This window comes from Monoraphidium neglectum (assembly GCF_000611645.1).
Source record: "Monoraphidium neglectum strain SAG 48.87 unplaced genomic scaffold scaffold00060, whole genome shotgun sequence".
Classification (NCBI taxonomy): domain Eukaryota; kingdom Viridiplantae; phylum Chlorophyta; class Chlorophyceae; order Sphaeropleales; family Selenastraceae; genus Monoraphidium; species Monoraphidium neglectum.
Window position 1 is genome coordinate 1 of NW_014013568.1, and position 11,926 is coordinate 11,926.

The window sequence follows — 11,926 nt, forward strand, 5'->3', positions numbered from 1 at the left end:
GGTGGGATGTGTGTCGAGGTGACTCTGGTCGGGTGAGGGTGGGGGTGGCAATGGGCGGCCTCAAGGGCGCGTCTGAGATCAGCCCGCACCGGGCGGGGCACTCTTAACGTGGTGTTTCCAATACGTGCACTCAAGAGGCTCGAGGCTGGGCATAATGGATGGCAGGTAGGCTGCGGTCTCCTCCGCCTAATCGCAGGTATGAGGCCCGCTGTTTGGCAACCCTCCTTGCCCCCCGAAAGCACCAATAAGGGCGAACACAAGCACACATGCAAACAGCGCCATAAACAAACTTACATGAACCGCTCACCCACCTGCGCACACACACGCACACACACACACACACACACACAGACGCGCGCGCGCACGCGCTTGCCCAATCAACCCGTGCACCTGGGGGTGGCTGAAGTCCTTGTCGATGACGATGCCCTCCACCAGCCGGGCGTCCTCCATCTGGCCACCCACCTTGCCCTCGACCTGGGGGGAGGGGGGGGGATGAGAGGTTGAGGGACGGGCGGAGGGGCCAAGAGTGGTGGAAAAGGTGAGAGATCCAATGAGTGGCGGAAGGAGAGGTTGGGGGAATGCTCGGGAGAATTATTAGGGAGGCGTGACCTGGTGTGCGATCGTGACATGGCCGGTCGGCGGGATAGAGGGGCAAAGGCAGGGGTAGTTGCGCATCGAGCGGCCAATGGCCGAGACTCGCGGAGGCGCGCCGTCGGTGATCGGCATCCCTCCCTCAAGTCCAGGCCTGGCCCTGAAACGTGTCCAGCCAGCCGCCAGACCGCCCTCCCCCAGCAAGCCAAGCACCCGCAGTCGGCACGCGAGCGACCCTTCATCACACAACCCCTGCATGACCGCGTGCGTCAACCCTCACCTTGATGAGGTCGAGGTTGACGTCCCGGCGCTCCAGGTCAGCAACTGCAAGCACTGCCTTGACGCACATCTCCGCCATGGGGCGCTTGAGGCGGCCCACACTGAGAAAAGGGGGGCCGGTGCAAAGCATGTGATTCAGCAGCAGGGAAAAAGTCAGGCCGGGTTTGGAGGGAGCAAGTGCAAGGCTGGCGGTACAGGGCTGATGCTGGCTGCTGCCGTGCGATGGCATTGTGGACAGGGTATTGCCTGGCAATGCGTTAAGTCGTATCCCCCGGGGTGGGTGAGAAGGGTGCTGTGTTGCTGTGGCAGCTCCAAGGCCAAGCTCTATGTGTTGAGGCACTTGGCACACACGTGGCACGCCTGCGCTCCGTCAGACACCACACTCATGTTTGCGCTTGCACAAGCTAGCTCACACGCAACCTCGCTCCCACACGGTCACATACAAACTCTCAGTCACAGACTGCATTTGTGCAGTCACTTCCCACGCACGCCCCCCGCTGCATCATCCCCCCCCCTCGCCTTCCCTCCCTCCTCACGCTCACGCACCCCGCGGGACTCACACTTTCGAGGAGAGCGTCGTCATGCACGTCTGCACTAGCGGCTCGATGTCGTCCTTCGAAAAGTCCCACTTTGTCGCGATGGCCTCCAGGTTGGCAATGGCCACGCGGCAGGCCATCTCGTAGCCCTCGGCCACGCGCAGAGGGTGGATGCCCATGTCCAGCAGCGCCTCGGCGTGCTCCAGCAGGGCGCCTGGCGGTTGGTGGTCGGCGGTTGAAAATGGAGATGTTTGTGTGTTATGGGAAGGGGTAAGATTGGGGGCGGCTGGCGAGGCGCTTCCGAAGGGGACGAGGAATGCAAAGAGGGGCCCAACAGCAGAGAGGTGGAATCAAGGATCGCAGGAAGTTTGCAGGCTCAAACTTTGTCGGCGGATGGGCCGGAAACACCATAGCCGCCCCCCCATCGCTCCTATGAGGCTGCATTCGCCCCCTCGCAAACCAGCACAACCGCCCTGATGGGGCTGGCCCCTGACCTGCCCCAACCGCCCCCTTGCACTCCAATCCCTCGCGGCCCCGCGCCCTGCCCCTCCCCCATGCCACCCAGCTAGCACACACGTCCCCCGTTGATGCCCGCCCATCGCCTGCCCTCTCCACTCAACCCCTGAACACGCCCGCCTCCCCGCCTCTCATGCCCCCCCCCCTGGTGCTGATCACCTCGCCATCTCCACCCCTCCCCTCCACACACACGCCACAAACCCTCCCTCTCCCTGTTCTCTCCCCCATCCTCACAGGCCAGCACTACCGCCCCTGCAGTTCTGATCGCCTCGCCTGCCCCCTGCACCTCCAGAAAAATCCTCCCTCTACCTATCCCCGGCCCCCACTCACCGGCCAGCACGACAACCCCTGTGGTGCCGTCCCCAATCTCCTGGTCCTGGCTCTTACTCAGCTCCACCAGCAGCTTCCCAATCTGGTTCTCAACCTCCATCTGCTCCAGAATGGTCGCGCCGTCGTTGGCTGGGGGAAACGGCACGGTGGCAAGGGGAGGGGTATTGGCGAGGGTGGCGTGGTGGCGCGGGATGAGGGAGAAAGGCGGGGTGCAGGCGGGAAGGCGCCGCGGCGCAGCGTGTTGGGGCTCTGCGCCAAGGGGGGGCCGCAGGCCGCAGCAGCCTGGAGGATGGCTGGAGGTGCGGATCATGGCAAAACTTGCCGCCAAGCCCCGGCCCTGCAGCCCTCGACACCGCCGTTTCGCCGGCTGCGTGGGCCGCGCCCGCCCAGCACGCACGCACGCAGCCACCGGCAGCGGCCCACTCTGCCCGCCGCGTCGCTGCCCAGCTTATGTTGGTTACGCAGATGCACAAACATATGCATCTTCATATCAACTACACACGCTGAGAGCCCTCACACATGCGCCCGCGGCCGCCCCTGTCAAAGCACATAAGGCTGAGGCGTACGCCGCTCACTGATGGTCACGTCGCCGTCTGGGCTCTGGAGCATCTTGTCCATGCCCTTGGGGCCCAGCGACGACCGCAGCGTGCGCGAGACCGTCTTCGCCGCCAGGATGTTGGCCTTGACGGCCTCGACGCCGCGGATGCGCGACTTGCGCTCTTGCTCCTGCGCGCCGCCGGCGGCGCGCGCGGCGGGGCGGAGGGGTGGGATGGGAAGCGTAGGTTTTAGGGGGTGGGGGCTGGGCGATGAGAGGGGCGCGGGATGGGTGGTGCTAAGAGATGTCTTCTTGTTGGGGTGGACGGAACGCCAGTGGCTTTGACCTTGGGGCGGCTGCCAGTGACACGACCCAGCATCAAGTCCGGAGGGGAAACCGAGACCTGACTCGCGGCCATGCGCGAACGCGCACCCGCAGGATGATGAAGGGCCGCCCATACTCGTCAAACGCTAGGCTCATGGCTGCTGCGGGTCAGGCCGGCGGCCTTGAGTATGCGCTGCGACGCTCCAGGGGCTGGCTGCACCTGCGTTGAGCGGCACAGGCGGCGCGGCGGCAGCGCACACGGGCGGAAGGCGCCGGGTGAGCCGCCAGCAAGCCGGTGTGGGCTAGATCGCGTGATCGAAAAAATGTAATCACCTGATGTTGCTTTTTGAGGCAGATAATGACGGCCGCGGCCTGGCCGAGCTCCTTCCTTGGCGCGCTCTGCGCTCGGGGCCTCCACAAGGCCGTCCTGCTGTCGCGTGGGTTACAATATGGTGTTTCTGCCGGAAAAATTGTCAACGACAGCGACAGATGTTGGTGAAAGGACTGCGCGCGAAGATCCAGCACGCAGTGATCTGTGTGGCCTCGTTGTTCTAGTCAGTGGGCGCACTCTATAAGTACTAGCACGCTTTGAATCTGGCTAATTCCCCTCACGGCGTCTGGCGGTTCTTTGTGTTAGCAAGGGAAGCTGCACACCGCGACGATCTCAGGATACCGAGCCAGCACGGCCCACGTGGCTCTCATTGTTAGCCATAACTCATAATCTACTTGGTATCAAAGTCAATTAGGCAATCTCGATCGCACGCTGCCCCACACTCGCCGAGTCCTGATCAACACGCCAATTCCTCTCGCCATGCGGCTCTCAAGCGGCAGCCACCGGCTGCAGCGCAGTGACCACGCGTGCAGCGTACCTCAGCGGCCGTCCATCCCGCAGGCGGCGCCACGCTTCGTGGCAGCAGCGGCAGCGGCGGCGCGCGGCCCGGCCTGCGGCGCCACCACCAGCAGCAGCTGCAGCCCCGCCACCGCAGCCACGGCGCCTCCATCCTCTCAGCAGCAGCAGTTCCAGATTTCCAGCCTTCACCAGCAGCAGCAGCACCGGCGGCGGCGGCAGCCCTCGTGGATCGCGCGCGACGCCGCGGCGCTCGCGTCCGCCTCGATCGACGAGGACCTCGGCCCCTCCTCCATCGGCCCCGACGCCGCCCAGATCATCGCCTACGCGATGCAGATCGCGTGGACCGGGGAGACGTACGAGGTGCACGCGTGGATGCTGCTGCTCGGCCTGCTGAAAGACGAGGGCTGCGCCGGCGCCAAGGCGCTGCAGCGCCTGGGCATCACGGACCTCTATGGCGCCTGGCACGAGGTCCTCTGGGCCCTCAACGTCTCAAACGGCCTCGAGCCGCGCGCGGCGTCGGCGCAGCTGAGCTGGGCGCCGGGCGCGTACAAGGTGCTCAACGGCGCGGCCCGCTTCGCCGGCTGGGCGGGGCGCGACAAGGTCGCGTCGCAGGACATCCTGCTCGCCCTTGGCGCGGCCGGCAGCCTGGAGCACCTGTTCCCGGACATCGCCGCCGACTTTGACACCGTGCGGCGCGCGGTGGGGGAGGAGACCGGCGACAGGTACAGGCTGCCCGGGGAGGACCCCAAGGACGCGGCCACCAAGAACCAGGACTTGTTCCTGTGATCTGGAGATCTGGAGATCTGGCAGCAAGGCGCGGCTCAGCGGCTGGCGCCGGGGGCGGCTGGCTGTAGGCGCTGACGGCTTCTGCTAGATGGGGCCCAGCGGCTGCGCGCGGCGGCTGCAGGGGCCAGATGCCCATGTATGCCCGTGCCGCGGTCCTGCGGTGACCGTTCACCCGGGCAAGCTAGGCGATGCGGGGCTTGTGCATGCACCGGGCGCGGTGGGCTTGCTGTGGGCCCCGGCTGCGCCACACTTGGCCAGGATCGTCGGCGGCGCTCGGCGTGGCGCTGAGGCAGCGGTTACAGAGTCGCGTTGCTGCCAGCGGCGAGTGATGCCAAAATGTTTGTTTCTCGCGACAGGTTGTCGGCAAGAGTGTGCAGCACCTCCCTCTGCTGATGTCGTACTGCCACCGCTGCTGCCGCGGCCGCCGGTGCTGCAGGATGATGGCACTTTCTCTGCCTTTGTACACACCCATTGTGGTGCTGTGTTCGTGTAACACTCAAGCATGTGCACGACCAAGCGCCCCATACAGCCCAGAGTGGTGGCAAATCGTGACATAATTATAGCTGTGTGTGTGGTGGTGGGGAGGGGTCAAGGAAATCAACCATCACCATTGATCATTCGGCATCAAAACCCCCAAGACACGAGGAGATGCCTTGATGCAGCGCGCGGCGCGCACGCTGCAGAGATGCTGTCATCAGAAAAATTGCAGCACGCGCTGCAACAAGTAAAATTGAATAACCACGCTTGACAGCGGATCACAACGTGAATCTCAACTTGGAAATGTGGTGCCTGCATTGTGCCTGGACATGAGTGTGTGGGTCGATCCGGAGCCCTGCATTACAGGCTGCAGTCAATTGCTCTTGTCAGTGTTGCGTGGCGGCGGGTAGTCCCCGCGCAGCAGCTTGTGCTCTAGCCCGCCCAGCACCCCCTCAGACACCCGCCATGTCAGCAGCGCGGCCAGCCCAAGCACCAGCGCCCGCAGCATCGCGCCGCCGCCCGCCGCCGCAGCCGCCGCCGCGCCTGTCTGCAAGCCTGCGCCCGCGACCCACCCTGCAGCTGCGAGTGCAGCCGCGCCGAGGCGGCTTAGCGTGGCGCTGGACGCGCCCGTCGCTGCCGCGGAGCCGCCGCCGCCGCCCGCTGCTGCTGCCACGCACACTGCGACCGCGGCCGCCAGCAGCGCGCCCGCTGCGAGCGCGCCTGACACGACGCGGAGCACGCTCCGCCCTGTCTTAACTTGTTTAAGGGCGCGCTGGCACTGGGCGCACGACTGCACGTGTCCGGTGTACCTGATTGGGTTGGATCGCCACATATTCAGATCAGAGTTTGGGCGTGGCTCAGCACCAGGGGCGCCCTTGGTGGTGAGGTGTCACCAGCACATAGATGACATGGGTGACAGCGCGCTCGCCAGCTTGCCTGCCGCATGCCTGCAGTCGCAACAATCGGCACTGGAGGCACCATCACAGCACCCCTGCCGCCACGAGGCGCGCCCCAGCGCCCCACCTGTCCAGCAGAGCCTCTCTGGGCAGCCGCGGCTCAAGTCTTGAGAGGTACGCCGCGTCCGGCGGGCCCCAGGGGCCGCCGCCACCAAAGTCGTCCAGCCAGCGGCGGAAGGCGGTGACGTACGTGTCTGCCTGCATGCCGGAATTATGAGCAGAGCCGGGGGCTGTGAGGGGGAGCAGGTAGCTGAGTTGACCAGGACGACCAACATGCAACACAAAAAAAGAAGAAGAAGGAAGGCCCAGTTGGACCACTATTCCGTCATTTTGTTTTGCAACGAGGCCCCGGCGGCGCCGGCTGTTCAGGCAAGCCCGCTGATCGATTCCCACGCAGGTGATGCATGACACGAAAATGCATAGTGCAGGCTGGCAGGGATGAAGAGACATCAAGCCCCCTGTCAGTATTAGAGCAGAACGACCTGGGCACCCAGCTCATCCACGATGATTCCTGCAGGACTCATCGTGCCCCAGCCCCACCTGGCTAGGCATATAGTAAGCCTTGCCCACGCTCAGCCCCTGGGCCCTGGCTTTGACGTAAGCCTCCTCCCCATAATGCAAGAATATCTGCATAAAAACATTGATGAGAGCCCAGATCAGAGTGAGGGTGGGGCGTGCTCAGCAATGAGCTGGCGCACCCATACATGCGCATGCGCAGCCCCTCATCACCTCTTGCCAAACAACGACACACAGGCGCTCACACTCGTCTTTCTTTTACAACGATTCTTTTAACCAACCTCACATGCCCCCATTGCAAAACACAACACACACACACACACACACACACACACACATACACACACACGCGCGCGCGCATGTGCGCCTACACATGCACTCATGTGGCCCCTTCCCTCCCCACTGGGCCCACCCCCACCTGGTCGTCTTCCAGGGGGATCTGGGTGCCCACATGGACGAGCCACCCGGGAACCATGCGCATGATGGCGCCTGGCAGCTTTGATTTGTGGAACTTGAAGGCGTTGCGGTTGATCAGCCGGCATTTGCCAGGGGATGAGGGGACCGCATACCTGTGGGGGTTGGAAGGCGGTTGGGAGTGTGGAAGGGGTTGAAATGAGGGGCCAGGATGCCGTATCACTGAGGTAGTTGCGCCGTCTTGCGCCAACAAGCGGCTGCCAAAGGTGATGGGAGGGCGCGATGCAACCAGTGTAGGGTCGCGCCACGGCAGAGGAGGGGCAAAGGCGGCTCACACAACGACCAGGGACTCTGCGCCGCGCGTTTTGATCATGTCAATCGTCTGCTGCATGAAGCCGGGCGCACGAAATTCGCCGTACTGCGGGCCCAGGGCGCCAGCCCTGCGCTCAAACGGGTGAGAATGAGGGCGACGCAGGTGGGATGGGCCGATAAGCGTTCTGGCCATGCTGCAACGTGGCAGCGTGCAGCAATGGCAGAGCCCTGCAAACCGGTGGACTTGACTTGTGTTTATGCGCATCAGCAGCCTCTGCTAGCCCCGTTGTCGATCGCCCAGTCAGGACGGGAAGTCAAACCGATGTAAATTGCCAAATCCTAGATTATGCCCAACCACACACACAACCCTCAACAAACCCACCCACCCACCCACCCACCCACCTAGGTCCGCTGGGCCTGATGGGGGAATGCATGAGAGAGGGTTGGGACGAGCACGGTCAGCACGGGTAACAAATTTGCACCAAAGACCTGAGTTTATGCGCTAGAAGGGCTCTGAAATCGCGATTACCAAGGCAAAGCCAAGCCGTGCAACGCCTCAGCATGTCATACCTGTCACATTTCGGCCAGCCCCCAAAAGCATAGGTGGGTGCCGCCCCCAAAACGCGCACCACACGCCCGAAAAGCCGGCGGCGGTGACGGGCTCGGTCAGCTTAGTCACGTAGTCGCCCACGACGGCTCTGTTACTGATAGACTTGTGGTGCGTGAAGGGCACGTGGCTGCGGCGGATTCAGATTCAGGGAGGCGCGAGGGGGCGCGACGTTTGCTTTCGAGTGGCACAAGAGGGGGCGCACAGCAATCGTAGCACGCTGCCGCTTGCAGCCGTTGGCTGCGGTTCCTTGCACATCCCCCAAAGGCACCCCGTGCCAGGTGGATTGGCTGGCATTGTTGGGCTGCATTTCCTCATACACAACATGCTCGTATGCGCACCTGGCGTCAAGCACGTTCTCCAGCAGGGTGCTCCAGTCGTAGGGCACGTCCCTGAACGTGTCCTGCGGCAGGTAGAGGGGCGCCACAGATCAAGATACACAGATCGAGATCCAGCACAGCACATCGCGAAAATTGCTACAGATCCAGCACAGCACGTCGCGACGAATGATAGTGAGCAGTCTGCTCCTTGCCACAGAAACTTGTGGTTTGAAACAGTCGGCCTCCCCGCTCCATCCACACCCAGCCTTGCTCAGCCTCTTGCCCCCCATCTGCTAGGAAACCCCTGCTGCTTGAAAAGCCTCTCCTTGACCCCCAAACAAAGCATGCGGGAGGCTCGGCGGCACCCCGCTGCCCTTATTCCTGCCCAGCTTACCCCCTGACGACACTTCTTCGTGCGTGGTGGTGTTGAATGACTACACACCCAGGGAATACCAAAGGCTTTGAGCCCCCTCACCTGAGACACCCACTCGGGGTCCTCCAGCTGGCGGACTATTTGTATCCGAGTCTCGTCGGCGGGCCCGCCCGCGGCGGCGGTTTTGGGCCGCACGAACAGCAGGCCCTGGCGTACAGCGCAGGGGTAGGCAGTCGCACACGCGCGCGGGCCCGTGTGATCTGCGCCCTGCAGTTGTCGCGAGACGGGCGGGCTGGCGGGCGTAAGTATTGAAAAGCAAAGGGCAGCGTCGCGGCTGGTGGTGTGAGGGGGCAATGGGTTTGTAGAGCTGAAGACAGCTCTTGCAGCCGCCTTCGCTAGGCCTTTGGGGTTGGCCGCGCCTGCACAGCCCCGCGCCTGTCATCCCTGCGGGTGGCTCCATTCCGCTTGGCGGCAGAGGAGCGCCGACAGCGGCGTTGCGGCAAAAAAGGTCTGCCTCGCGCTCGGCTGCCACAGATGTCATAAACAGATCATCAGGACTGTGCGCCACTGGCGCCGCCGCCGCCGCCGCCGCTGCAGCAGCAGCAGCAGCAGCAGCAGCCCGGTGCCAAGCCCCCTGGCAGCCTCTACGGATCAGCGCTCGTCTGCCCGTCTGCTGGCTGCAGGAACCGGAAAACGGCGGCCAGCAGATGCGCCCCAACACACCTGGGGTATGCGCTCGCAGTTGCCCTGACCGCTGAACTCCCAGCCGTGGTAGGGGCACTCCAGCCGGCCGGCGCTGTTGACGCGCCCCTCAGACAGCGGCACCAGGCGGTGGGGGCAGACGTCCAAGAACGCGCGCCACGCGCCGCCGCCGGCGCCGGCGGCGTCCCACCAAATAACCAGGGGCTGGGGAATAGTTGTTGGGTGGGGGGCATGCATGACGCGACACGACACGAAGAAGCGAAGAGGGCGTCGAGTGCGCCTCGGGCCAGGCGGGCGCGCCGCGGAAGCGGCCGGCGCCAGCCGTCTTGCCGCGGACTATCACAACTATGACCGGGTTCCGTGGGACGCCACGTCCTGCCTCTTTGCCTTGCAGTGGCGCGAAAATCGGAATCGAGGGATGAATGTGCGAGGCGGTTGTGATCCCGCACCTGCCCCAGCAGCATGAAGCGGTGCAGCTGCTCCTTGTCCAGGTCAGCAGTAAACGCAACCGGCCACCACTCCGCAAAGTAGTCATAGGACGGCCGCTGCCGTTCGGATTTCGGCGCCGCGTCCAGGCCGCCGCGCTGGTCGACATCTCCGCCGGCGGGCGCGGAGGCGGCGAGCGCCGCGACGTCGCCGCTGATGGCGGGGCGACGCGCAGTCCTGTGGCTGGTGGCGCACGCATGGCGAGCCAGCAGGCTCCTTGCCGGTTGCAACACTGGCGCCTGCGTGCTTCGTTTGTGAATGCGTCTCGATCCGCAGGTGCGCTCCCTCAGTCCAAGCGCGGACATGATTGCGACACAGAACGGCTTCGCACCAAACGGTGAGATCTACGTGATCAGTTGTACGACAACACATGAATAGATTCGCGGATTCAAACTAGACTGCGACCAGCATAGAAGCCGACGGCGCAGTGGCGCCCCGGGCACCAAATCGTGCCACCTGGCGCGGCTTGCCACCTGCCGGCACTACAGTAACTCACTCGCACTTCATCCCACCGCTGCCCAGTGCATTCCGCATGAACGGTCGTAGTAATGGACAAGCCATCTTGGATCAAGTGCGTGCTTGGCTGGAATGCATGCGCAACAGCTGCGCACCCAATGCCCAAGACTGCAACAGGGTGACGAACCAACACACAACAGTTCCAGCAGCTGCAGCAGCTTGACAAATGGCACCCATCGTCGCGTCCCCGCGAGCACATCACGGGCACCTGCCAAGCAGCACGTATCCGATTTTTGTTTGTGATGGTTACCAAAAGCGCAAAACACGCACAGCAGGACGCCTCGCCTGAGGCCGGGCTGTCACCTGGGGCACGCACAGCCAGGCAGGGCAGTGGACACGGTGTGAAGGGCACGCATGCACTGCGCGGACGGGACGCGGCAGTGCTGTCTGGCGGCACCAGATGGAAACCCTGAGTGTCAAATACCCCGGCGCCTGCGGCCAAGAAGCTGGTCGCGAAGTCGCTTCAACGCTCGGGAATCGAATTCCACAGCACTGACTAGGCTGGCTGGCGTGAAAAGCCCCCAAAGCCGGCAAGTGAGCGGCGGCCCGGAAAAGGAAGCGGCAATGCAAGCGCGAGGACGCCGAAGGGGAGTTGAGCAAGTGTATACAGAGCTAATGAGAACCGTTGCGACCAAACAGCCGCCGGGCAGCGGCAGTGCGAAGCGCTGGGGCGCACGGTTCGAGGCGGATTCACAGGTTGGCATTTCAAATCACAAAACGCCTCTGTCGTGTCAACCCCTGTCTCGGCGGCTCCTCCATTGATCCCTGCGCACCGGCCCACCAAAACCCTGCAACACCTGTATGATGAATGAATACGCCTTCAACAAGCAAAACCCGACGAATTCAAACATTCTGACGGACGGTCTGCTGCAAATGTGCATGGGCGCGCGTAAAGTGGCGGCGGCCAATGAGGCCGCAACATCTTGCACGCGACAGGCGCCTGGATGATTGCAGACCTTTCCGGGCTGCAGCGCCACACGTCGCTGCCCCCCCAAAAATAGGCATGTCCCCCTTGTCCCACCCGTGCCCCCACATGTCCCATGACTAATGCTGCGCGGTGCTATCGTCCCGTGAGGCCCTGTGCAGTGTGCCATCGTCCGAAAGACGTCCAACAGGTAGTCCACCAGGCAGTCCAGGTGCTGCCACATCAGGCAGCGCTTGCGCTGGACTGCCCTGGTGCGCAAACACTGAAAGGAAGACGTGCCTACAAGCCTGTGCTCTTGGGGTGTGCGCATGAAGCGATTGGGAAGCGAGGCGGGCTCCTGCTGCCTGGGCAGACGCATGGGACGACGGATTTGGGGTCGGTGATGTTGCGAGCGGTGCGCAGGAAAGCATGCTCCTGCAGTGTGCGCAATGAGTGGGGAGATCGCAGCCTAGAGGCATGAGTGCACGGGGCACCAAACCTCTGGTCCCTATTAAGTCTAGAATGTGTTGAGTGCCTGCTGCCGGCGGCTCTTCAACGGCACCTCTCAAGCCCGACCGTGCTTGCCGGCGGGGCCC

The 11,926-nt window shown here is 63.6% G+C and overlaps 3 protein-coding genes across 3 annotated transcripts; 1 reads left to right on the forward strand and 2 right to left on the reverse strand.

Annotated features, from left to right (window-relative positions):
• Positions 1–290: 290 nt before the first annotated feature.
• On the reverse strand, positions 291–3,267 carry MNEG_0697 (T-complex protein 1 subunit epsilon; the record flags this gene model as incomplete). The annotated part of the gene is made up of 7 exons (XM_014050808.1): positions 291–311; positions 391–474; positions 872–971; positions 1,431–1,620; positions 2,253–2,381; positions 2,828–2,978; positions 3,220–3,267. 7 exons carry the CDS (start codon positions 3,265–3,267, stop codon positions 291–293), a joined length of 723 nt encoding a protein of 240 aa, XP_013906262.1.
• Positions 3,268–3,922: 655 nt separating this feature from the next.
• Positions 3,923–4,747, forward strand: MNEG_0698 (hypothetical protein; the record flags this gene model as incomplete). The annotated part of the gene is made up of 1 exon (XM_014050809.1): positions 3,923–4,747. One exon carries the CDS (start codon positions 3,923–3,925, stop codon positions 4,745–4,747), a length of 825 nt encoding a protein of 274 aa, XP_013906263.1.
• Positions 4,748–5,597: 850 nt separating this feature from the next.
• Positions 5,598–10,471, reverse strand: MNEG_0699 (pheophorbide a oxygenase; the record flags this gene model as incomplete). Its single annotated transcript, XM_014050810.1, has 12 exons — positions 5,598–6,033; positions 6,248–6,378; positions 6,721–6,807; positions 7,115–7,265; positions 7,446–7,550; positions 7,825–7,839; positions 8,052–8,159; positions 8,371–8,432; positions 8,825–8,929; positions 9,446–9,628; positions 9,874–10,087; positions 10,407–10,471. The coding sequence occupies 12 exons, from the start codon at positions 10,469–10,471 to the stop codon at positions 5,598–5,600; spliced, it is 1,662 nt and encodes a 553-aa protein (XP_013906264.1).
• Between the last annotated feature and the right edge of the window lie 1,455 nt (positions 10,472–11,926).